Here is a 25,681-nt window from a genome sequence, read left to right on the forward strand (position 1 = left end):
TTTCCCAGTCTCACAACTGAGTATCTCCAAGTCCTGCATTAGATGTTCAGATTATCAAATCCAAGCCATTCAATTATCTTCTGCAAAGCAGGAACTGTCAAACTAATCCTCAAGGTAGAACTGCTGTCAACTCTTGAGGCTATTAAGTTATTATCCAGAGGAGATTTGCTCACAGAAGAGCAAACTAAAGCAGAAGGTTCAGACAGGTAATAGACACCTGTCCATTTTCAAAAATCGGCTGCTCCGAACGCATCCTGCAGGAAGAAATAAGGTGTGAAAAGCCAAGAGTAAATGGTAACAAGTCTCGCATGGATTAGCATTGCACTGTTTTTGCCAGCTTCTAGAAATAAGCGGTCTTCCAAATGGTAAGGTCTGCTGAACGTCAATTATCTGTTCCCATATAAAAGAAGCATTTTAGCAAGGAATTAAAGTACCTTCTCCCTCTTTTAAAAACAAAAAGCTCTAGGTGGATTTAACATAGAATCTAGTTATGCTCTAGGCACAGGGCTGAGCATTTACCTCTCGATACCATCTTCTGTAAACTGTGCCTTCCACACCGGCATCTTTGCTGCTGTACTCCGAAACCTTCAATCTTTCTGGCTCTCTGTAGATCCAGATCACCACTGCCATAACTTCACTGAAACCAAAAGCTTTGCAGGGCTCAAAAGGGCGTATACGTGCATGGATAATGTAGAACAGTCAATACAGTGAGCATCACGGGCCTGTCCTTCACGCTGTCGCTTTCTGATTTGTCAGATGCAATTCTCAAAGCATGAGGTTTAGACCCATCATGTCCCAGAGCAATTCCCACACGCATGGGACAGCAGGTGAGCGAGCGCAGACCACTGGAGGGATCGAGGCTAACCTTCGCACCCGAAACACAGGTCAATCCTTGCGGACAGCGAGGTGGTCCGGGCCTCCACCTGGGAGGCTCTTTTCCATAGCCATTACCACTCTGCTGCCCCTCTATTTATTTCTACAGCACTGCTGGCAATGAGAAGAAGGCAACTACTGCAGCCACATACCTTCAGGGGAACTAAAACCCATACTGGAACCCAATTTGATTTGGGTGATTTGGTTATAAAGCTCAGATATCAAGCTTGACACAGGACCACTCATTTGTGTGGGAACAGACTCCTAAATAACGTAGGGAAGAAGCCATTGGCTGTGGTCCACAACGGTACCACCAACATAGGCAGGAAGGAAAGTTTCTGTAAGCAAAATTCAGGATGAGAAGAGGAGGTTGATGACCAAGAGTTCTGTGCTAGCAGTTCTTTGAAATGCTCCCACACAGGCTCAGATTCGTTTGCAATGCAGACGATTCTGAACCACTGGGAGCCCATAAAGAACAAGACGACCAAATTCATCAAAATAGCACCAGGATACCAGCACTTGAAATCCAGATTAAAGACCCCTCTGACACTTCAGAACAAGAGCAGAGAAAGCCAGCAGGCACAGAAGAGCTTGTATTTGAGGACAATGAAGCTTCTGGGGAAAAGAAACGGAGAAGAACTTTATCTCCTCAAAAAACAGCCAAACAAGAAAAACCCTAGAGGTAAGACAAGAGTTGGCAATATAAAATCAGAAGCTAGACAATCAATACAGTACAAAGTGAGATAAATGGAAAGACAAAACCAAGACACAGATGTGTTGCTGCACAAATGCTGGAGGTCCAAAAGAAAGATGGAGAAACTCAAGTGCCTATTCTTAATGTGATAATATGGATGCAGTAGGTATGCTGAAAACACAATAGAGGGCAGACAAATCGATGGGACACTAACACCACATTTCAAATTATACTGGAAGGACTAAGGAAGCCTTCAGAGGATCTAGACTTTCTTTAGCACACGGCACCATTCAAGTCACATAAGTTTAGCGTGTCAGCAAGAAACATCCTATGGATGAGAATTCTGGGCTTAAACAAGAAAAATACCGTATGAGCCACCCGAGCAGCAATAGCAACTGACACACTATCACCAGAGGGCTGTACAAGCAGGAAGCGTGGTATTAAACGGAGATTCACAATGCCTCCGTGTAAACTGTGCAAGTGTCACGTCAATACGTAACGCCAAGACTAAGTCCTTAAATAGCACAAAGCAATGCATCCCTGACAGTGCACGAGACGCGGCAATTCCTGACTTCATCTTGAACAGCGAGCAGAATATTAGTAAGAGCCACTCACACCCAATCTGACCATACGACAGAGGTCACAGAAGCCAACCTATCCAGTACAGTAAGGCTAAACTTCCAAGAAAGAAGCTACTATTTTTTATTTTTTTAAAAAGGAATTATACTTGGCAACCACACGTAAAATCTTTACAGATGGCATGAAAAATATCTGAAGATACTATTCAAAAGCTCAAAGCAAGTGCACTTCAACAGAGACCGAAGAGAAAAGTCACATGATTAAGTGCAAGGTAAGTAATTATTAGATGATGTCTCCCAAAAGTTAAACTGTGTTTCACACCTAATTTGCTAAGCCCTGTTCACTTCTGTTCTCCTCTTTTGGCCATGGTAAGGCAAGCCAAATAAAGTTTGAGGAGCAGCTTACTTAAATCATAAGAATTCAGATCTTTGCAACATGCATCTGGAAAAGGAAACCTGCCAGAGAGTCAGCCAAGCAGATAAAGCTCCAGGGGGGCAAAAGGACCACTCAGAAGTCAAGCCCAGAACAACCACCTTGCTTTACATCCACAACCACCCTGGAGGAGGACGGGGAGGTTCCCCACATTGGTCCTCTCATGGTCCCTCCACACAGAAGAACTCCAGTCTCCAAATGGAGGGTCTGGAGGAGGTTACTGACCGAGCTGCCAGAGCCCGACGGCATTCACTCAGAAGCACTGAGGGAACTCAAGCATAAAACAGCAACGTGACAAATGCCACATGTAGCTTCTTGGTTAAAGCTGTGCTGGGATACCTGAAAGGCATTTGCACCAGTTTTTAAGGATGGATTCAGAGGCATCTGTGCAACCACAAACCAGGCATCCAAACTGGGCAAACCGACAAAGCTGTCCTGAAGAACACACTAAGTGGATACAGGGATAATTATATTTTATAAAATGAAGTCATGTCTCAAGAGTCAGAGGTTGTTGCGTTCTTTTTTTTCTTTCTGAAGGAGTCAGAGCACATCCACAAGGAAAAGGCAGCTGATATACTTTATTTTAAAAAGTACACATACACACACACGATCCTTCACCAAAGCTCTTCAGGGAACTCAACTGCCATGAGATAAAAGGAAAGATCCTTCACATACATAAATAACTGGTTAAAAAAGATAAGGGCGGGGAGAAGACAGGCATCACTGGTTTGTTATGTAGTGGAGGGATGTCAACACAGATTCTGTCAGTTTAACTATATCGAACTGTGTAAGAGAAAGTAATACTAAGACAACAACATTTGCTACTCTGAATAATTTAACTTTATCAGTAAATAAGAGCAGTGCCTATAAGGAATTGCGGTAAAATCTTGTGATATGAGCGGGTGATAAAATTCAGCAAAGCAATCAGGAATGACAATCCTAACTTCAAATTAAAAAAGGGAGAGAAGAAGAAGGACAGACAGAACATGAGCTAACCCTCAGGAAGGAGACACCAGGGCTCTAGCAGAGTATTCCATGCAAACAGTAGCTCTGTGGTTTTTTGATCACTATGGAGCAAGTGCAACGCCTGTAATTATGAAGAAAAGAAAACAGAACAAAATACAAATCCACAGCATATCATGTTCTCTAAAGTGGCACCTGCACAATAAACATCGTGTGCTGATCTGATCATTGCTTTTGCTAATCCCCCTCATGTGCCTATGTTGTCCCCCCTGCCATTCCCATCTCAAGGAGCCAGACTATAACTGGAATGACATGACGAACAAGGAGAAGAGACGTGGAAAGGAAAGGCTAAAAAGACTGGGACAATTCAGCCTAGCTAAGAGATCGCTGGGATAGGAAACTACAGTTTCCTAAAATCAGGGAGAAAGTGAAGATAGAATATGTTATGAATTTGCTTCTTGCTGATTTTATGACACCCTCCCAGTTCAGTTGCTGTCTCTTCCAACACAAGCAGGTACAGCGCTTGGTTTTGTAACTCCCTGTACAAGGCCGTGAATATTGTGACGATTCAAAGTGAGTGGACAAGCTTGTGCAACACAAATATGAAGGTTACTGAATTCAAGGATTACTACACCTGGCTCAGGAAGTTCGTGAGCTGCTGGAGTGAGAAAAATAGAGCAGTATTTCCCCAGATTAGCTTTGCTGTGTTAGCGCACTCCTCTCACAGTGCATCTGCTACTGGTTACTAGTAAACAGGATACTGGCCCAGATGGATTTCTGGTCTGATCTAGTATGACTTTTTATGGCATTACACAGGATTTCATCTGCTAACCTCAAAGCATGCAGCATCTGATTATTTCCTAAGAGTTGGAAATGAGTTTAAAAAGCACACACAAAAAAGGCGGGCATCTCAGAAATCTAAGGTAGATAGCAACGGGCTGGACTAGGCTGTACTTACAGTCTCATCCAGCTAATAATTCCCCTTGTAATGGAGCTGTGTGAACCTGTCTGCTGGATCAATCTTGCCAAATATTTTCCACCAGTGACTTTGGCATAAGAAGTTGAAGTGTTGTCAATACAGAGGACTGGAACAGCATGAAATCTCCCGAAGAAGAAAAATATGGATGGAATAAAACAAGACAAAGACATAAACTTCAGAATTTGCAAGAAATTTTGCTATTAATTGGAAACTCAAAAATCTAAGGGAAAGAGAGAGACACAGAATATTAGCTTGTCGCCATCAGCTGTGAGCCACCAACTTGATCCAGCAGTGAAGTGGAAGATACCGACAGGAAGAAGTTATCCGTGACACCGTACGACATCCTGGCGAGAGCTCCTTCGGCATTCTGCGTCCTGCCTGGTCAGGCACGTTCAGAGATTAGTTTATGCAAACACAGGCACAGAACAGCACGAGAGATAATCAGGAAAAGAGAAACCACAAGGTTGACCTGCACAGTTGGAGAATAAGGAGCCAAGAGGGGAAACGGAGCGCTTGTTGAAAGCACTGAAGGAGAAGAGCGCTATTTTTATGAAGGACAACACTGGCATGGGAACAAATACGTATGTACTGGCCACAGTCAGGAGAATCCAAAGCAAGTTTCCAATCACTGCAGCTGGAGCATAACAGATCAACACAGCAAGAAACCTGGACTGTCCTAAACCAGCATGGACTTCAGGCAAGCAATCGAAAATATGCTACTATAGCCCTCCAGCATAAAGAGCTGTGCCCCGTCTTTGCAACCCAACTGCTTTTCAAATAAAAGCCACCAGCTGGAATCTTTGCCGAGTCCAGAAGAAGCAATTTCAAGGCAGGCAGTGTTTGGAGAAACAGTTGCATATTGCAAAGTTTAAGCATTTATGCAAGACTTAAGTGCAAAGCACTGCCTTTATCAAGCTGATAGTCTAATATTTCAATAGTCAGCAGTATTTTGCCAAAGGGTTTCAAAGTCACCTGTATTGGGGTACCACTATGCTTGGAGCGGAAAATTCATCAGCAAGAACAAAGAATTTCCAGGCCTTACTCACAAAAATGCTGTTAGGAGTCTAACTGTACTTTAGAGCTAGACGCTGCACACAAGCTCTGACCTATATTCCTTGACAGCCTCAGGTCTAGCTTCCCTCTCTCTATATAAATTCGTGGAGCAAGGATACAGAGCTGGACACCAGCACGAGACATCCTGTAAGCCTGCAACGGAAACATACCTTCAGGCTGCTTACAGATTTCAGTTACGGTTGAGCACAGCCCCACCATTACCTTCCTAGCTTTCTAAGTAGACATTTTTTTTAATCACTAAGACAGAATTACCTGTTTCTAAATACCATGATATTTAAAGTTCAAGATCCTTCCTTACCTAGTTGCCCCCTGCCAGTGGTCAGCACTCCATACAAGAACTCTAGCAGCATCTCCAGTTCATTCCTGGCTGAAAGAGCTCTAGTATCAGCAGGGCTTCAGATGGAGAACACTCTGTTCATCTCTTTACAGCAGCAACAGCTCGAATAACAAAGCTAAATTCTAGCATTAGTAATATTTCAGTGCATAGGCTACACTTCCAAAACTTCAGCAACAGACACACAGCAAGGTATCCTCCATGGCTTTCACAGCCCTAAGAAAGCAACCTCTCTGAACTTGTAGCTTAAAGACGCTCTTTGTAAGTTGGAATGCGTCTGTGGGAAAGCACTGCTAATATTTGATAAGAGCTCCAAAATGGGAACAAAGCTTACTCTTTTCAGCCCACCCATCATCCTCTTCCCAGCAGGCCGGCAGAGACCACGTTACGAACACAGGATTTAAAAAAACTAACACGCTAAAACAGAGACATGGAAAAGACAGTTTGTTTTGTACGTAATGAAAGTCAGTAGCTGAGGAACTGAGAAGAGAAAAAGGCAAGTGCTGAGGAGCTCGGGGAGTGGCAGCACGAGCTGGTTACACATATGCATTAGGTCACTGATTAAAAAAAAAAAATCAAGTCTTCGATCACACCCATGACAGCGTGACTTCAACTAGGACAATCTGACACCGACATGAGAAATGGGGGAGATGGCAAACTTTATATAAAGTTAGGGCCCAGGAGGCAGCGAATATTAAAAACCGAATACGAGCTTGGAAGGCACATATGCCAGTTCATGTGAACTGAAAAAAAAAAATCGAGTCACCTTCGAGCAAGGCTGAAGAGAGCAGCTGCCTGTTTTATTCCGTTCAATGAAACGGATCCTGAGCAGAAGACAAAAACGCCACAAGCTCTCCGGACAAGACAAGAGTCGAACTATCCCTGACCCTTAAAGTTTGACACCGTGACAAACAGCACATCATCTCCTAGATGGATGGGGGGGGATACACTTCCCACCCACATAAAGAAGCTCCAAAAGCACTTATCATTACCTATAGCCTTTGTTTCCTTTAGATATAGCAACAGCATTAGGTTTTAAAAAGTTCCTGCTAAGATACCAGCCCTAGAAGTAGTTTCTTGGCAGATGACCTGCCGCAGGCTCGTAGACTTCGGAGCTGCCCAGAGGAAAGAGCGACGTTTTCAAACCCACGCAGCTTAACCGGGCTCCCCCCGCTCCTAACCGCATCATGGCAGCCGCAGCTCGGGTAAATTAGCTAATAACGGATAAGCGCCCCCCCCCCCCAAAAAAAAAAAAAACACAACCCAATCGCCAGGGCACCCCGGGGCATCGCTGAGCCCGGCCGGGCGGCTCCGGGCCCCCCTCCCCGGCCGCCCGCAGCGCGGGGGGCGCCGCCGCCGCCGCCGCTCGGCCTGGCGCCGAGGCGAGTCCGCCCCGCGCTCGGGGCCCCTCGGCGGCGGCGACGCGGCAGCTCCGCCGCGGCCCCCAGCCCGGCTCCGCAGGGCAGCGGCGGCAGCCACCGCTTCGGCTGGGGGGGGGGGGGGGCGCCGCGTCCCGCCGCGACACGCTCCGCGCCGCTGCCCCCGCTCGCCCCGGCCCGCGGCCACCGCTCGGCACCGAAGCGGGGCGCCCGGCTCGGCGCCGCCCCAGCGCGGCGGCCCCGCACCGGAGCTCGGCGCCGCCCCGGGCCCGCGGCCGTACCTGGCTCCGGCGGCGCTGCGCTCCGCGGCGGGCGGCTGCGCTGGGCCGGGCCGCGCCGGGCCCCGCCGCTGCTCTCCGCGCCCCGCCGGCGGCTCCGCCCTCCGCCGCGCTCCGCGGGGACGCCGCCGACCCGGAAGCGCTCGCCGCCGCCACGCCCCGCCGCGCGCGCCGCCCTATGGCAGCCGCCGGCCCGGGCCGCCGCGCCGCCCGCAACCGCTTCCGGGGCGCCGCCGCGCCGCGCTCGCCCTAGCAACCGCGTTCCGTTGCTACGCGGAAGCGCCGCCCGCGCCTCCCGCCCCGCCGCCGCCGCCGCCGTCCCCGCGGCGGGAGCCCGGCGCCGGCGCTGCGGGAGGGGCGGGCGCGGCCCCGCGGCAAGGCCCGCGGCCTGGGCGGGCCCGCGGCGGCGCAGCAGGCCGCGGCCCCGGAACGGCTCCCGGCGCCGACGGCGGCGGTTATGAAATCCGAGAGGCGTCTGGAGACCTCGGCAGCGAGGGAGCCCTCGCCGCCCCTCCAGCCGCGGCGCTCCGAGGCTCACGGGTTTAAATTAAACCTTTTCCTTACCCTCTCGTATTCCCAAAGCTGGGCTTGTGAATTCTCCTGCAGAAGTGTAATTCAGTAAAGCACAGTTTGGTAAAAACTAGTATTTTGCTTTTGGTGTTTGCTCCTTTTGTTACCTATTTGCAGTCTGCCGACTTATTTAAGACATTGTATGCTTTGAGATAAAAATATTCCTCTAAGAAGTGTGGTATGAATGTCTTAATCCAGCCACCTAAATAGCCCGTCCTACCAGGGTTCATCACATCTAATACTGTTCCCGGGTCTGCTGTGTTACAAGGAGTTTATGTTGTACTTCAAGTCACATTGTAAAATTACTGGTAAAAAAAAAAAACGTTAGCGTCATTACATCTTCGATGAAAGGAAGCGGCCCTGGGAGCTGAGCACTTGGGGAATATTGACATTCAGTATTGACATTTTTTAAGTGCCATAAAGACAATAGGGTACTAATTCACCAAAGCAGCCTGTGTGATTTTGGAGCAGGAGTGCCTCTCAGCAGGAGGCTCGAAGGGCAGCCGCGTGAGATTTTGCATTTTGAAATACACGTCCTGGTTTACCATGGAGAGCAATTCCCCTTCCCTGAATTTTCCAATTTCTGCTCCGAGCCATCCAGAAGCTCCCGAGGCTTATCTTAATTCTGAAGCCTGCTGTTTATTGTCAAACAATTTTTATCCGAGTAATTCTTTTGATAAATTATAATAAATGTATGGTTTCTGGTTAGCCCTGTGATAATCCCACGAGAGCTTATCAGAAGAATGGCACACGTGTTCAAAGACATATGGAGAGAAGAGAGCTTGCAGCTGACAGCGGAGCGTGTTAGGCTGGTTGCGACCATCTGACTGGAACAGCGGCAGACACCAGCTTTATCTTCTCCAACTGAGGCAGGTGAAAATTAGGACTGATTCATGGGCACATTATTGCTAGAGAAAGGAAACTTCTTGCTTCTTGTTTTTGAAATTGCTGGATACTGTAAAGGAAGCATCTCCAGTTGAGACGGACCGTTTTGCTGCTGTGGGGTGCTGGGTTGAAGCTGGTGGGTAGAACAATAACCCTTTGTTTAGGGGACAGAGAAAAGACAATGAAGCGCCTGTTTGGTTATTCTATCGAGGAGCACTAGCCAAACACAAGCACAGTTAGTGCCTGAGCGATGTGGGCGGCGAGGCTGCCCTGCAGGCCAAAAGCAAACGCAGAATTATCTTGTATCATTTTGAGGAATGCTGGACACTCGTGTGCAAAGAGGAAGAGCCAGAGACTGAGTCTCCTGAGAGAAGCCTGAGAAAGACGTTTCCTAAGAAAGGAAAGTCTGGAGACAGAAACATCAGCGTGCTTGGCAGAGAAAATCTTCATCCAGGGGATGCTGCAAGCTCAGTGCTTTTGGCAGAAGTGCCGGGGCAGTTGCATTTCCCACGGCAGGGTGGGATTGTGGCGGCCTGACAGCTGATGGCCCGCTCTCCTCAACGCACAAGTGCCACCTCTCTGTCCGCGTCCTTACGGCAGGGACATCTGCTCTCTCCGCCGAGCAGCTGCCTCCTCCGCACAGCCTCGTCTGGAGTAACAGGAGGACCAGTCTCCTTCCGGTCGGATCTGTCCCGTTGGGAGCAGAAGGCTCATCCTACGTAGAGGAAAAAAAAAATCAGACTATTATTTTTTTGATGTAGTGGCAGGACAAATCTGCCAGGAAAAGCTTGCAAATGCTCTGAAGCTCCAGCGTTTTGTAATCATCCCACATTACTCGAAAAGGGAAAAAGCAATGAACTCCTTGCAACTTTCTACCCATCCCCATGTCCTACTCCTCCTTGTTTTTCTTCTTTCCCTGCCCTCCCCAAACACCTGGCAGTGTGCACATTGGCTTTGTGGTCCAAAATTCATCCAGGAGACAGGACAAGCAGTTGGCTGCTTACAGCATATATCCATCCAGAAGACAGGACTGGAGAAACATAGTCCTGGAAGTAAGTAGCCTAAGTAGCCCCAACCTGAGCTGAAAAGGAGCTTCTGGGCCTTCTCCACATGGGGGCATGGGTGGGAGTCCTCAGGGCCATGGCTTTCTCAAGATCAAGGGTCATAAAAATAGTTCAGACTGTATGCAGAAAATCCTAGATATTGGAAATCTGAGAGTCATAAAAAGGGAAGAAATCTTTTTTTGCCTTTCTCAGGAGCGGGGAAAAAATCTGGGATCTTCTACTGAACCCCACCAGACAGTGCTGATAACCTGACCCGCGCTCCGAGGCACGACGGCATCTGTCGAATCATGTTAGCTAGTGGATGCAGCTGGCTCCAACCAGAACATAAAAGGCAGAAATATCTTCCGGCAGTTGGAAGAAGCGTCTAGAATTCATTTATGAGGAAAAGTTTAGGTTGGGAAAGGCTATGTTACCACAGGTGCTTGTTGCTAAAAAGCTGGGTGTCGCTTATCCTGCAGAGAGACAAATGCACTCCAAGACCATAGCTTATTGCTGGAAAAAGGCTAAATGTGTGTTGCCCTGGTCGCTGGCACGATCGCGTGTTTGTAAGCTGGAGATGCTGCTGACATCTATTGTCAGCACTGGGTATTTTCTTCTTCTGGTGGATGTTTGTAAAAAGAGTGTTAAGTTTGAAAAATTGAGGATAACAAGTTGGTCAATGCTGGGATACAGCGAGTGGTCTTACTTTGGTACCAGCTTGCTCCTCTTCTGTATTTTATAAAATAACTTAAAAATCCAACTTACCGAGTGCATTCATGAGAACTGGGTTTTAGCTGGTTTTGTGTTTCCCTCTTTTTCCCCCTGTCAAAAATCAGTGAGTTGCAGGATTCATATGGATTTAAACAGAAGAGCATCGTTAACAAAGATTTTTTAAACTTAATTGGAATGACCAGTGAACTAAGGAACTGGAACCTAAAAATGGAAAACTACTTTGTAATAATAATAATAAAAGACTAGATTTTCACTTGATTGTTCCCCTTAAGTTCTCAAAAAGTCCCTTTTGCCCTAAGTCTCTAGAAATCCTGTTGCATGGAGAAAACTTATGTTACATTGTGCGATACCACATAGTAAATCCTCATCTTAAATTTGTTTTCAGCATTGTATGTGACCCTTCCTTACCACATTAAAAGTTCTTCATGAAAGCATTTGCGGCTGCAGATGGAAACTGTGCACCCAAGACACTGATGTGTTTGGGGGTGGCACAGTTCGGGCACAGAGAGGACCGGTTGCCCTTGGCCGGCTCCCTCTCCACTCAAGAAAAGGTCGAGTCCACCCTTCCCTCTGTGGCCTCACCACGGCTGTAAGGAGCCCCCGGACCCTGCTGCATTTGTCGGCTTCGTTTTGCGACACGTAACTACAGGGGGGAATGGGCTACAGCACCAAGTAGCTCATGGACGTGGACAGTCTGTGTAAAACAAATCTCACCTTCTCAGCAAGGTGTTCTTTGCATTCTTCATCTGCGCGGCACTGCCTGTGTATATCTGTATATTCAATGCTTGGCCTGCTCGCCGTGGCTTCTCCCCCATATGCTGAGGTTACAGTTCCATATTCCCACTGAGAAGTGAATATACGCGAGCAAAAGCCTTTACCAAGGTCTGGGGAGATGCCTTCCCCAGAAAGCGCGCCCAGCTGCCCAGAGGCGAGAGGGCTTCAGGCAGCTTTCAGTCCCAGCTGAGCCCGCGCATCTTCTCATCAAAAACTGGCCAGTGTGTGGATGTGTCTCCAAAAAATGTTAGAGTGCTTACAGTCCCTGTGGGAGAAGCGGTAGGATAGGAAGAGGTCACAGATACTTAAATCTACATATTGCTCCTCAATAGAGTTTCTCCTCTAGCACTTTTCTCCAGTGCTGACACCTGCAGCTCCCCACTGGGATGTTCAGTGGTCTGTCCCTGGACGTACCTACACTGTATTTTGCACCAGTGTCACTAAATTGGTCCAATTTCATTATACAGATTAGATGAAACCTGTGGCATCCATTTTTTCTTTCTACAAAATTAAAGTGGAAAAGCTTAAAAGTGGAACATTTAATAGATATCCTTTTATGTGCTGTGCATTTTGCCCCCTCTTCTTGCGAATGCCGTTCACATCACAGCTTGCCTTCTAAAGTAAAGCATTTTATATTCCTATTCTGTAAGATTTTAACTTTCTAAGGACTGGCATATCAGAACAATCCAGAGACCATTTATTAAGGCCTTCAGTGGAGACCAAAGAGTTATTCCTTGATCATTGGTCTGGGAAACTGTGGTTCATACTACTCTTCATTGAATTTTGTCCAGAATAACTCTTATTCTTCCTCCCTTCCCCTGCTTACAGTTTCGCAGGCCTCATGCTAATACTAAACATGATTAGCACAGGAGTTAATGCAGCCTGAAGCTGATGTACAGCTCTGATAAGGAAAAGTACAGTTTGATCTCAGAACAATCGAACTGACTGGACCTTGTATTCAACAACAGCCCAGCCTCCACACAGGAGGAGCAGCGTTTCGCAGAAGCACTCAAAAAAAGCCGAGCGTGTACCAGCACAGGCGACGCGCGATGGCACAGGTGCACAAACAGCATTTCTGGGTTTCGATCGGGGCCTCGGGGAGGGTTTCTTGCTGCTCCCAGGCAGTTTTAGAGAAACCGGGCCTGAGACGTGATTGAGGAGCACATCTAGTTTGGGTCAAAGAGGCAAAAGAAAGGCCAGGATAGCATGCAAGAGCTGCAGGGGGGAAAGGCAGCAGAGGAGGCCACCCACAGGGCCTCTAGCCTGGGATCTAAAGTAGCGCACGCACAGCTCAGCACTAGCTTCAATGTACAGAGCCATCCGGGAATACCTATCCCTGGTCTCATTAAGTGAGGGGATGTGAACTCTATCAGGCAATTTCCCCATGTAAATAAGCAGGAATATTACATTGAGGCTTACTAAATTGAGGGAGAATATTTTTGACAAAGTGGGAATCCATCCTTTGCCAGAAAGTGCCGAGAAGCTCCTGCCCCTCAGCTCTCAAGCCTATGTCGTTGCCTTATTGCTGCAGTTACAAGTCTGCCTGGATAAAATTCATCAAAATCCATCAGCCCACATTTATATGCGGTACATGCAGAAATAACTAAGATCTTGTACTAAGAGACAGAATATATACTTTTCAATTCAACGTTGAAGTTAACCCATTTCCTCAATAATTCAGGCACCGAATGATTTGCTACAGTAGACGCAGACAAGCATCTAGCTACAAAACACTGTTCAGCGGCTTTTTATTTTACTAGCGCTGTGCCCTAGAAAAACCCATTATAAAACAAAGGTTTTGTTATTTTGCATGATAATCAAGGTTGAAGTAGCCTGTAGATTTTACAAGACATTATCACAAGCTTAATTTACATCAGCCCCTTAATTTACAACACTTTTTAAGTTTCCACTACAGATAAAGGAAAATTTTTACTTGCTACTTGCCATTCAAACTATTTTAAGCATCTTTTTCTGTGACATTCCTTCTTCTATTTGCAGGCTTTTAGGAAGAAGCAGGCTTGTCAGCTTTTAGATGGTGCTGTGCTAACCCCTTTCACCATGGCAAATGCAACAAGCTGATCTATTAAAGCCACCGCTAAATTACGCTTGCGTGCGTACACTCACCTTTCCACCAGCGAGCACAAGCTCAGCAATGCCGTGATGATTCCTGGTGCTTCTAAGAAACAGCAGAAGCAGAACTCAGGAGAGCAAAACTCACTGCTTCTTGCCCACAAGACCTCACTCACTACCCCATAAAGTATCCAAGAAGCTGTGTGGCAGCTTCAGCCCATTCAGAGTAACAAGTCTTATTTGCTTTTAGCTGTTTACTCCCTCCCCAGGCATCCAGGTTGTTGATTCGTTGAAATAATCCAACTTGTTTTAATTAAACTTTGCCTCTAACTACTCAAAGCTCTCTAGGTCTGCAGAAGGTTGAAAGGAACTCCTTTTCCCTCAGCGACCTGAGAATGGGCCTCTTCACACCAACACCTTGTAGCATCCTGCTCTAGTTAAGAGTCAGCTCCCCTTTCAAGCTCAGTACCTTGCTCTCCTTCATTGAACACTCTCTTTTTAGCATGACTGTTTCAGTGTTTCCCTCCAGTGAAGTGTTTTGAGGCTCTGGCCCCAATCCCAAGCCTTCCCCCCCGCTGCTTTCCGATGCAGGCACATATTGTGTTTATGTACCAGACGTTAACAAGTGACAAGTCCCCTTCCGCCTCACCATTGTTTTTACAAATCCAGCTTCCCCATCTTTGGAAAAAAGGGGTTGTCATTAACAGTTTTTAGTTCAATAAAGACACGATACAGATGTACTTTCAGGAGGCTTGTGTAATAGAAAAATGACAATTTGCTTTACAAAACAGAGCACAAACAGGGGGCAAGTCTTGGACAAGCAAAAAGCAAACAAAAGATGAGAAGAGCACAACATGCAGGAGTCATTGAAGAAGTCAAGGAAACCAAAATAAAAATTAAAAGTGCTTTACACTGAATGCTAAGCTTCAGAAAGTATATATTAATTTTATCATAATTTTTTGCAGTCTCTCAAATTTAGATTTGAGGACTATTTAGTAAAAAGCCTACTTTTAGTTCTATACAATAGCTGAACATAAGCATAAAAAATATACAACTGTACAAAGACCAGCTCAAGTACAGGAGACGCGCAGTTTATTATTAAAGTCAGGCTAGGATTGTATCTACTCTTCTTCAGAGGAGGTGCCATCTTCTGTAGGATCTGGTGGCAGGGGGCGAGCTCTGTAAAAAGTGATTTCAATTCACAAGAGTTAGCAGAACTCGATCAACTGTTGCTTGAATGGTTCCAATAAACAGAGCCCTTTTACTAGAGGTTAAGTGACCTAAATGACTTCAATTAGCCCCAGACTCATTCTTGCACCTGGAGACAACAGGAGCCTTTGAACTGATACAAGCTACCTTATCCTAAGAATTAGAAGACTGGATTATAAAGCAAATGCCTACCTTTCAAATGGGAAAGGCTACTTCAGTGCAGAAGGAATTTTACACTGATACAATCCTTGCTCATTCTCTGTTAAGCTGCGTTTCCTTCTCTAACTAGAGGGCCACACGCAGGTTGATATCGTTTCTAGGAAGCTGAAAATGTAACTCTGATTTCAGGCCCGAGTTTCAACCTGACTAACTTACCTGTATGATGGGGGGAAAAAAGAACAACAAAAAAGTTGCACAGTTAAGTAAGCAGAGCTCTTGCTTCTTTCAGAACATCCAGGGAAGATGCAAACTGTTTTAGGTGGAGACACTGCATATTCTCTTTAGCATTATCACCCCCTCGTCCTTATTCAGCCAGGACATCTTAAATGGAAGAGATGAATGTTTAGCAGCACTACAGTACACATCTTTCATTTCTCCAAGAGGTAGGATGGAAGTCTTTCTGCTCGCTTGCTTTGCAGGGCCTTCAAGACAATTCAGGACTACTCCAAGACAATTTAGAGTTATCCATATTTGATGTAAGAAAAAAAAGGAAAAAAAAAAGGTAATTCTTTAAGAAAACAGAGTCTCTGTAAGACAATGTTTCACACTGCTATCTTTTTAGTCAACAGTACTGACTACAGGCTTATCTCTGAAGTGTCAGCTAGGTAGAGCAACTCAGCTCGTGAAATACCGAACTTGCCAGCAGTCCTCAAAGCTTTCCTGAAACAGAGACAACAGCTGCACAAAGTTACGTTGCTGTTCTTTTCCTTTCTAGGCAAGCGAAGCATGTCCGAGCACAGAATTTGCCTAACCTCCCGGCTACGGCACCCTTTTTTAGCCCCCCCCCCCCCGGAGCTCACCAGCAGCCGGCAGAGGCCGCTAGCCGAGCAGCCCTGCCTCCGCCAGCCCCCGGGCTCTCCCCGTCCCGGGGCTCTCCTGCCCCTTCAGGATAAGCCCGTAGCTGTCACGGCAGCTGGGAGCCGGCCGCGGCGGCGCGGGGCTCCCGGCCCCCCCCGGTACTCACCGCGCGGCGGGCCGCGCCGCCCCGCTGCTCCCCGCCGCCTCGCCGCCCGGCGCCTGGTTCTCCTTCTGCGGCCGCCGCAGGAACTCCCCGATGCCCCTCTGCCAGGCGGGCGTCGGCCGCACGCACACCGGGTTGCCCCCCGCGTAGCGGCCCTCGGCTGCGGGGAGAGCGGCCGTCAGCGCCGCCGCCCCCCGCCTCGCCTCGCCTCGCCTCGCCCCCCCGCCCCACCTCACCTCTCCTGGCGAGCGGCTGCGGCGACGACGACGGGCCCGCGTTGGCGCTGCTGGAGCCCAGCACCTTCCGGGGCGCCCGGGCGGCCACCACTGCAAGCGGAGCGGAGCTGTCAGCGAGCGGGCGGCGGCGGGACCCCGGCGGCCTCCCCCGCGCCGCGCCGCGCCGCACCTTTCCGGTAGGTCCCGCCGCCGCCGCCGTCCGCCTTGGTGCGCACCATGCTGACAGGAGCCGAGCCGAGCCGAGCCGAGCCGAGCGCAGCCTCCGCCGCGCGCGCTGCACCGGCCGCGGCGCCAAACGGCCGCCACGCGCGGGCCGTCGCTATTGGCCGGCCGCCGGCCCGATCCCGCCAATGGGAGCTCGCGGGGCGGCGCGCGCGCCCCGGGGCCCGCCGCTCTGCCGGGCGCGCCAAAGGGCCCCGGCGCCGGGCTCCGCGGTTCGGCTCGGCTCGGCTCGGCCCGGCTCGGCTCGGCCCCGCCCCCCCCCGGCCCAGCTCCCCCCCGCCGGGGTCTTTCCCAGCACGATCTGTTCCCTGGCCAAACTCGCTGCAGGACCGAGCGTTAAGGAGGGAGGGAAGCGGTGCCAGGGCACAGCCAGCACCTGGGCCGGGGGCTGCCTCTGACCACCAACACTTGCTGAATGCAGAACCACCCTCCTGGTAACGGCGCGTGGTTTTAACGTGGCTGCGCAAAGCCTTTATGGTATCCGGGCCCCCAGGTGAGCACGGCAATAATAAGCCGGCGGGACACCGAGGCTGCCCTGGAGCCCAGCCACTGTTGTTACCTCCCACCTGGAGGCTAGGCCTGGAGCTGCCTCTGATGCGCAAGCCAAGTTTCGCCGTATGAAGACTTTGCTGGCAGGGGGGAAGGCCCTGGCACCCTCAGCTTCCACGAATGACTGCTTCGTGGTGAATTAAATCAGCGTCTCCCCGACGTGAGTCTCTCCCTCGCAAACATCCTGGGGACAGCATGGGTAGCTGATGGTCTCGCTATACGTTAGGGGCAACTGCTGAGCGCTTCGAAAGGTGCTGATAGCAACACATACGTCTGATAAATACCTTAACCATCACTGCTTGTGTCACAGGCACTGTCCCCAGGAGGGCACAGGCCCATCTTTGGCCTTACTCTGCACAGCCCTGACAGGTCGGGCCTGTACGGCTCAACACGAGCACACCCACGTCGGTGGAGGTGGCGCAGAGAGAGATTCCTGCGAGGGGCCAGAATTGCTGCCAAGGGAAATATCCCCTCTTCCCTGCAGCCTATATAGACCAGGGAGCTGGGGTTTTCCTTTCACGCAAGCTTGCACCATTTCTGCACCTTGAATTCAGAGTTTTCTGCTCCTTTTGAATAAGAGAAGGATGAGATCCATGGATTTCTGCTGACTATGGACAAAGCAAAGGGACGGCGTTTCAGAGCTGGATGTTTGGCAGAGCTTTGTCACCACCCACGCACAGGTATGTGTGGGCTGGCGGGTAAGAGCTTCAGGGACCCAGCAAATCTGTTTACGGGTTTGGTTTTGCACAAATGGATGGCAGCGAGAGAAGCATCTTATTAAATCGGCTGGAGATAAGATCAGGTTTGTGGAGCATTCGGTGCACCTAGAGATGTGGATGTGGGCAGCGTTACAAGGAAATGGGCGTCCGCCCTGTCTGCAGTCCACACAGAGGCTTTGCTCACCTTCTGCAGCGCTGACGACGAATATGTCATCCTCCTCGATTACCCCTCAAGCGCAGAGCCTTACGACGATCAAAACCCGTTGTGTTGCGTAAAAGCAGGCTCCGAGTGTGGTCCTGACTTCTGGGAGCCGGGAAGGATCCAGAGTCTGGAAGGAGGGGAAGGCGGGTAGGATCTCACGCACAGAGGTCATCTTCCCTTGCTCCAGCTCAGCTCTTCTCCTCTTTCCTTTCCCATTTTCTCAGAAGTTGAGTCCAGGTTTTCTGCATTTCTTCTGTTTCCCTGTGGGTCCCAGCAGCCAGGGAGGAGCTGGCGCGCCTGGAGCTCACCTTCAGAGCGCAGCGGTGCCATGGTAAAGCAGCACCTTCAGCGCCAGCACGTTGCTGGCTGATGCCTTCCTGCTTTGGAGGCTGGGTGCCCCCAAGCCCAGCGATCTCGCTCGCGGCCCTGCCGTCACCGCCGAGCCCTGCTGTCGCCCCCGGAGCCCCGATCCGGTGGCCAAGCAAGAGGGCGGCCTCCTCTCCACGCCGCTGCCCTGGGGAAGAGCTTTCCTCGCCTCGCCCGGCCGGCGCCCGCAGCAGGCGCTGGCTGCCGGTCTCCAAGGAGGTGGTAAAGCAGGGCAAAGCGAAGTTTCCATGGTTCTTCCCAAAGGGAGGTGTCAGGTTCAGGAGGAAAAGGTGAGCTTGGGTCTCGGCGGCCTTCGCCCGCGTAGCAGCACCCTGGGACCGACAAGGCCTGGCTGTGTCTCCCCGGCTGAGGTTGACTGAAGGGCGGGAAGGGGGCAGTGCTGCCAACCTCCAAACCTCCGGGAAACACCCCCAAAACTGCAAGAGGATCCACTCGGGAGGAAATCGGCTCTGTCTGCTCACTCACTCACTCGATCACGAAACTAAGCGGCCGAGCTCCGTGCCCCGGCGGAACCGGCGCGCCGCGGCCGCGTTTCCGAGGGGCGCCGGGTGCCGCCGCGACGCGCCGGTGCGCCACTGTTCCCCTTCCCCCGCGCGCAACATGGCGGCGCCCAGCCCGCTCCTGGCCTGGTGCGTCCAGCACCTGCGCGGCGACTTCGGGCTGGACGTGAGCGAGGAGGTCGTGCGGTGAGCGGGGCCGGGGGGGCGCGGGCAGGCTCCCCGCCTCGGCCCGGGCGGCACGGTGCTGTCCCGGCCGCCCTGGAGCGGCCTGCACTGCGGGGCCCTGCGGGAGCCATGGAGGGCCTTGCTCAGCGCCGGGACACCGCGGCCCGGGCCCGGCGGGTCCCTCCTTCCCCTGCCCGCTGTGGGGGCCGCGGTGACCCCTCGGGCCTCTTTGGGCACCTCTTGGGCCTCTTCGGGCCCCCTCAGGCCTTCTGTGGCTCCTAGGCCCTGTGCCACCTCCCGCTTAGGGTGCCCTGGCTAACGTAAATGGGAGATACCGGGTTCGGAGTGGGGTTCGGACTGCCGTCGGGGCTGCTGCTGGTGAGACGTGGCCTCCCGGCGTCTATCTGCCTGCACGCACCGGGGACAGCATCTCTGCACCTCGCCTCGTTGCTCCCGTTCCCCGGGAGGGGGGCCCGTGCGAAGCACTTTGAATCTGTGGGGTGGGAGGTGGCAGGGAGGGGGGGCGCACGGCTGGGAGGGGGGGCGCACGGCTGTAGGTGGGTGAAGAAAGGCACGCAGCTATTTCTGTGTATTTAAAGCAGGAACTTCTCACAGGCTTTGATTTACGGTTACATTTTTAAATCACGCGGGGGAAACGAGAGTCTCAGTGTGGGGTTTTTAGTATGTGGCAGAAACGACAGTGGGAATGTCACTGTGCCTAGGAACAAGGTAAGAAGGATGGTTTATCTTCCATTTTTCCAGTGAAACAGCAACAAGAGATTTCTCAAAGGGCGTCTGTCTCTGAATTTCTCTTAGAAAATCCTTTCCTTCCCACAGTCTCTTCAGCAGCCTGAAGGGGAGAGCGCGTGTGATTAGATGCACTAGTTGCACGTGTGTGTGATGAGACTTGGTTTCCTGAGAGCCAAAGCCCCGTAACCCATTTTCCCCCCGTGCCGTCCTTCTGCAGGTACATCTTGTCGATAACGAACGAGGATGAGATCCGGGAGTACGTCATTGACCTCATTCAGGGGACCGACGGGAAGAAGAGTCGGTTCGTAGAAGAACTGCTGGCCAGGTGGCGGAAATCCTCTCAGCTGCCTGCGGAGCCTTTACCGGCGTATCGGAAAAAGGATGGTGAGCAGTACTGAGAGGAAGGAATTAAAGTATCAAATAAGCTTGTCTCAATTGTTCTGTTTATAGACAATTACAAGGCCCTGAAGTTCCTGTGGATAGTCCTATTTTTGTATGTCATGAAAGTTTAAAGCCAGTTTTCATTTGCCAGCTGGATGCAAGAGTTCAGGGACATCTTTCTCTTGCTAGTAGTTACCAAGCCTTTCTTTGTGGTTACGCGCTTTTCTAGAGACTTCAGAAGTGCCTCGGGCTGGAGACCAGGCGAAAAAGGGTAAACGCAAAGGAAGGAACAAACAGGAAACACCTGCGTATGCTGAGCCAAGTATACATGTAGAGGAAGTAAAAACCCCCCTTGACCTGGCCAAGGTGAGTATATCTGGTATGTGAAGGCAGAGAGGCTTCTGGAGTGCTGAGTGACTTTGTGGGTCAGTGGATCTTCAGGACAGATTATGAACCTGGGTTGGGGGGAGAGCTAATACCAAGCACTTCTAACAAAACAAGCGACTGAAAACAGAAAAAAGCTTTCAGAGATATGAATCCTTTGTTATTGGAGTCCTGATGAAAGCGATTGTGTGTCTGAAAGCACATTTGTGTTTTCCAGCTACATCATTGTGTCTAAGAAATATTTACCCTTCCAGTCAAACCTTGTCCTACGTATGTTCTTTAGCGTCTTATCTACAGCATTGCTTCTGTGCGATACATCTCCCTTGCTAGTAAGAGACCTTTCTTCACTAACAGACAGCATTTAGTGTGGCAGCCGTGAGCTATAACCTGAGCAAATACTTTGGTAGCTGTTGGGACGGATGGGAGTTGTACGATGTAAGGGTGTTGCCAGCAAGTTGTACAATAGCCTGGTTGCAATGAGAGGGGCGGCTGTTTCCGTATATCAATGCTGTTCAAAGCTGACAGCAGATTTGGGCAGACGGTGCTCACATTGTGTGCGCACAGGAGTCTTTCACTGCTGTGGGGTAAATGACCTACCTGGGAATGGGGAGAAAAGTTGTATATGTTTTGTGTCTGTAATGGAGAGTGGAATATTGATCATCAAGCAGTGAATACGTCAAAGTGGATTTTACTCTCTCTAAAGAAACTTGAATGAGAGAGTGGACAATGAGAATAGATGCTATAATTAGTAATAGCAGGTATTTCTTTAAATCAGAGTTGAGAAGGTTGCAGAATTAACAGAGCCAGCATGTGGGTGAAATGTTCCTATCTGCTCTATTCAAAACCTTCCAGTCATGCTGAATAAAGCTTTAATTGGCAATTGAAATATTGCAGGCTGCCAGGCTCCTGCTGCTTCAGAGAAAAGGCCTTGAACGCTAGAGGAATCTGAAGAGCTGCAGCTAGTGCGTTTTCACTGGGCTTCAGCTTTGGTTTGGCAATCTGGTTTGGCTGTTTCCCTCCCCTGCTCGGCTCCACTTCTGAATCACTAGTGTTGAGATTTAGATGTTGTTGAACCCTGTAAACAAAATTTTTTGAAGTACACATAAATAGTTGGAACTCCAGTGAAAGAAAGTGCAAAATCTGAGAATAGCAATACTAAAAAACAGGAAATCCAGCTGTTTCCAAGCAGCACAGTGCCATGCAGCAAACAGTAGCTGCCTTTATTTATGCTTTTATTTTATAGTTGACTAATGCCTTTTCTTTAGTAGTCTTGCTTTCAATTCAGCAGAACCGAGCACATCAGTGAGCACATCAGGTATGAGGATAGTTGCTGTTAAATGTTGTTGTAATTACTTGGACTGAATTTCTGGATTTTGTTTCTTGTATGTTGGGTTTTGACCCTGAGCTTCACAGCTAGCTTGCTGAGAACCCAAGCTCCTTGCTTACATGGATCCATATATATACGGATTTATACAGATCCAGCTGCAGAACAATGGTCCCAGTTTGTATCAAGTGTAGCAGATAATTGCTATCTGAAGTGTAGGAGCATGCTCTCCAGAAATAAGTGTGTGAATGTACAGTGTGCCTGATTTACGTTAGACTTGCAGTGGAGTCTTTCATGCTATAAACATCAACCGTACTGCACATCCTGAAATTAAGTTCCACCGTTTATCCAGGTGCAACCCTGACATGGAGTCACTGAGTAACATCTAAATTCTAAAAGTCAGGTTTGCACCTGGATAAGTTTTGGAAATCAGAGGTACAGTTTTAAATTGAGGATTTTGTACTAGAGAAGTTGCAGACGCTTAACATGTTTGTAAAGGCAATCCTTTGAAAGGTAAAAGAACACATTCTTGAAACTGAGAGGTTAAAATGAATGGTGATGTGCTGTTTCATTGGAGTTGTCTTTTAACCTAATAAATTACTGAAAAACCTCTGCCAGGGTTTGCTAATCGAGGTCATTTTATCCATTTTTGTTCTTTCCTAGCCGTAGTGTTTGGATTTGGTTGTGGCAATAAAGCCAGTTGGGTAGAGCTGGGGGAACTGGAAAGGCTGTGCCTACTTGTCGCTAAACCAGTAGCCTGGTGCTGTTGAGAACAGAGCATGAGCCAAGCTGGTGAAAACAACAGACCATGCAAGAGGTGTCCTAATGCCACTGTATAGCACCGTCACTGAGAAAAGCAATGTGGGAGGATGCTGGGAGCTAGAAGCCGTGCTAGCTGGGCTGCGGGTCAGGGAGCTGGAGTGATCCTTTAGCCTGCAGCAACCAGAGAAAGCGTGTTGTTTTCCTTTGGTGAATCAAGGTGGGTTTTCTGGGAAAGAGATTCTTAGAAATCCGCTTCTGTTCTATATGAGAGAGTCTCTGCAGAGGAGAGGCAAAGAGAAGCTGTCCTTGAGCTGCAGGAGGATTTTCAAGTGTGTCACAGATATGACAAGTAAAAGGTGAAGAATACATTTGTATTGGAGTCACGCTTGGTGAAACAGCTAAGGGTAATAAGCTGTAGCTTTTCTCGGTCATGGCTAGTGTGCAATTCATGGTTGAAAACAGTCTCATCTAGTGTTATGAGATGAGTTTGTGCCTGGAGTGCGTTGTGCTTACTTTCAAAGCACTGGTGTTTGAGCGTTGCCAGAGAAATGGTATCAGGCTCGAGGTGGCTTTGGTCTGTCCCTGTGGAGTGATTTCTGTGTGCTGTGTTATTATTTGTAATTAATTCCTCCATGCGATTCATGTCTCAACTGATACCTGCTGGAGATGTCAGGGTGAGAGGGAACCCTTTGTTTCTTTGATCATGATGCATGGTCCCTCCCTTGGGGAGAAAATGGACAATTTTGCCATTAGATGGTTAATCCAGCCATCATCCAAAATATCTTGCTTCATTCCTGATCAGGGTTTCTCTGCCTTATCTTAAGCCAAACCTTAGATGTGCAGTCCTTGATCGAAGCTAAAGAGTAGCCTTTGAAAGTAAGTCTGGGAATATTGGGCTGCTATTTGAAGCTGTTAAATATCAGTCGATCATACAGGTCCTGGGGACTGACAGCACTGCTACTACCTAGACCCAAGCAGTTTCAGCTTGCAGAGGCAGCGAACATATCAAATGGATCTGCAACACCCTTTTGTCCTTGTTTTGTTTAGATTGCTTAGATCTTTTCTGGCAGTCCTAAGCTTGTCTTTCAGTTGTCTTGATTTGAATCTGGGGTCTGGTCCAAGTTTCATTCCAGTCAGGCAGAAGGATGAACGTCTGAGTCTCTCCAGTCTGTTCAAGGGTCGGTGCTTTCTCTTTGCTGCTGGCTTGCAGTGTGAATGTACTTCGTTTTCTTTGCTTCTCAGGCACAGGAGACCGGCAGTGGAGTCAACAGCAGTAGTAATTCCTCCAAGAAGAAGGCCAAATATGTTAACCTGTATACCAAGGAAGGACAAGACAAGCTGGCTGTCCTGATCCCTGGGCGTCACACCTGCGAGTGCCTGGGCCAGAAGCACAAGCTCATCAACAACTGTTTGGTTTGTGGGCGCATTGTCTGCGAGCAGGAGGGCTCAGGACCCTGCCTGTTCTGTGGGGCGCTGGTTAGTAATGAGGTGGTTTTTGTCTGCCGTGTTTAAATGCAGCATATTGCGCTGAAGGGTTTGAAATGGCTTGGGGCTGAATTAGCCTCTTTGCTTCTCTTATATCGAAGCTCCTGTGGTGAACTGCTCCAAGCTCTAAAGCTGTGCAGGAAGCAGCCTGTACCACCTCTCTCTGGAGGAAGGAGAACTGATGTGGCTTTGAGTTACTTTGTGCTTCTCTTGTGATGGACTGCATCAGAGAGAGAGGAGAGGACCGGTGCCCAAAATGCGTGCGAGGCTTCAGCCCTGTCTGGGGCACAGCCCTGCTAGGGTTATACAGGGGAGGAGGCTCTGCCAGGGACAATGTGCTGGCTGTTTCCTACAGCACTTGTGCTACGAGCATTATTTGGGATATCTAGTATGTCCTGTATTTGATTGAAAGGGCACTTTTTGGAGGAAAAAGGCAAAGATAGGTATTGTGCAATATATTACAGGTACTTTCAGCCTGCATGCACAGTCATAGGGTCTATGGCTTTGAAACCTTCAGCAAAGATTTCCTTTTTCCAGGTGTTCATTAGCTGTTAATGAGCTCTTTGAAAACCATGTTCAAAGTGGAGGATGCTGAATTGGGTTGCTTTTATTATTATAGTTTTAAACTCTACATTGATTTTTCTTTTAACATTAAATATTCAAGCTGTATTTGTCCTCTGGGCAAGATAGTGATTATGGGTTCAGTAAAGGTAGCTTCAGGAGAGAAAAAATCAAATGGTTGGGTAGAGAAAATATTTTAAATCAGATTGGTAACTTTGTCTTTTTAAAGACCTATTTAACTACAAGTGACTAACCAAGAGGAAGGACCTCTCTGTCAAACATTGCTTATCCACTTAGAGGAGTTCTGAATGCATTTCTCATTGTTTGAGATCACCTAGCGGTGTGTTCACCCCCAGAACCAAGAAAGACGAAGCTGTACATAGCTCATGGATTGTTTTTAGAAATATAAGTAAAGAACAAGCTTTCACGATTCCCCTTATGTAAATAACACAGAAGGAAAACAGGTGTGGACTATCTTGGCTGTCTTTAACAGCTTGCCTTGAGCTGTTGTCTAAGGCTCCAGAGCTGGTCAACCATGTGATGTCCTTCCTAATCTTCCTTTTTTTCCCTCAGGTGTGCACTAAAGAAGAGCAGGACATTCTTCAGAGGGACTCAAACAAGAGCCAGAAGTTGCTGAAGAAGCTCATGGCAGGTTAGTAGCAATTGTATGCCGTTAATATAACGAATCCAATTGGTTATGCAGCAGCAGGAGCCCTGTTCTACCTCACTGTGCTACACATTGGACTTGCCCTGATGTTGTGTAAGATTGAGACTGTATATGTTCTTGTCTGTAAGTTGTTCAGATGTGTTCATCTGAGTTACAAAGAACTGTTGGCAAAGTCTAAAGGAAATTCCTTCTAAGAGGCTGACACCTCAACGTTTCTCTGAGATGTAAATTCCCAAGACAGTCTGTGAACTCTCTTTGCTTCAGACCTTACTGACCCACTTGCTCCCGTTCCTGCATGGTGTCTGTGATGGGTATTAAAAGGATAGCTAGGAAGCTGCC

The 25,681-nt window shown here is 49.0% G+C and overlaps 3 protein-coding genes across 8 annotated transcripts in view; 1 reads left to right on the forward strand and 2 right to left on the reverse strand.

The window, feature by feature from the left end:
* The window catches only part of CSNK1G1 (casein kinase 1 gamma 1), a 121,177-nt gene extending 113,434 nt beyond the window's left edge, over positions 1 to 7,743 (reverse strand). For both annotated transcript variants that reach the window (XM_064517674.1, XM_064517675.1), the window contains exon 1: positions 7,589 to 7,743. The gene's annotated coding sequence lies outside the window, so the exon portion shown is untranslated. The remainder of the gene's footprint in view (positions 1 to 7,588) is intronic.
* A 6,654-nt stretch (positions 7,744 to 14,397) lies between these two features.
* Positions 14,398 to 16,610, reverse strand: PCLAF (PCNA clamp associated factor). Of its 3 annotated transcripts, XR_010390830.1 has the most exons (5): positions 16,454 to 16,610; positions 16,285 to 16,374; positions 16,052 to 16,208; positions 15,244 to 15,527; positions 14,398 to 14,838 (listed from the first exon to the last, which is right to left on the reverse strand). XR_010390830.1 is itself a non-coding variant. In XM_064517678.1 (4 exons), exons 1-4 carry the CDS (start codon positions 16,500 to 16,502, stop codon positions 14,781 to 14,783), a joined length of 354 nt encoding a protein of 117 aa, XP_064373748.1. In that variant the 5' UTR covers positions 16,503 to 16,610; the 3' UTR covers positions 14,398 to 14,780. The 3 variants fall into 3 exon arrangements, 2 of the variants coding, with proteins under 2 accessions (XP_064373748.1, XP_064373749.1); XM_064517678.1 differs by lacking the exon at positions 15,244 to 15,527; XM_064517679.1 differs by having other exon boundaries at positions 14,398 to 15,527.
* A 1,000-nt stretch (positions 16,611 to 17,610) lies between these two features.
* TRIP4 (thyroid hormone receptor interactor 4) overlaps positions 17,611 to 25,681 on the forward strand; it is a 37,658-nt gene continuing 29,587 nt past the window's right edge. The window contains exons 1-5 of one of the 3 annotated variants that reach the window (XM_026116279.2): positions 17,611 to 17,735; positions 19,996 to 20,162; positions 20,389 to 20,525; positions 23,872 to 24,105; positions 25,249 to 25,327. In XM_026116279.2, coding sequence (XP_025972064.2) covers positions 17,701 to 17,735; positions 19,996 to 20,162; positions 20,389 to 20,525; positions 23,872 to 24,105; positions 25,249 to 25,327 — 652 coding nt within the window. In that variant the 5' untranslated portion in view covers positions 17,611 to 17,700. Of the gene's footprint in view, positions 17,736 to 18,747; positions 19,050 to 19,995; positions 20,163 to 20,388; positions 20,526 to 23,871; positions 24,106 to 25,248; positions 25,328 to 25,681 lie in introns of those variants that run through there. The other 2 variants (XM_026116271.2, XM_026116287.2) reach the window with 2 other exon arrangements.

Source organism: Dromaius novaehollandiae, chromosome 10 (genome assembly GCF_036370855.1).
Source record: "Dromaius novaehollandiae isolate bDroNov1 chromosome 10, bDroNov1.hap1, whole genome shotgun sequence".
Classification (NCBI taxonomy): Eukaryota; Metazoa; Chordata; class Aves; order Casuariiformes; family Dromaiidae; genus Dromaius; species Dromaius novaehollandiae.

What these genes read in the sequence shown, in the direction of transcription:
- PCLAF (XM_064517678.1), bottom strand. Translation starts at nt 16,502, where the DNA reads ATGGTGCGCACCAAGGCGGACGGCGGCGGCGGCGGGACCTACCGGAAA. An exon ending in CGGCGGGACCTACCGGAAAG is followed by an intron (nt 16,375 to 16,453) that starts GTGCGGCGCGGC and finishes CTCCGCTTGCAG; the next exon opens with TGGTGGCCGCCCGGGCGCCC. An exon ending in GCAGCCGCTCGCCAGGAGAG is followed by an intron (nt 16,209 to 16,284) that starts GTGAGGTGGGGC and finishes CTCTCCCCGCAG; the next exon opens with CCGAGGGCCGCTACGCGGGG.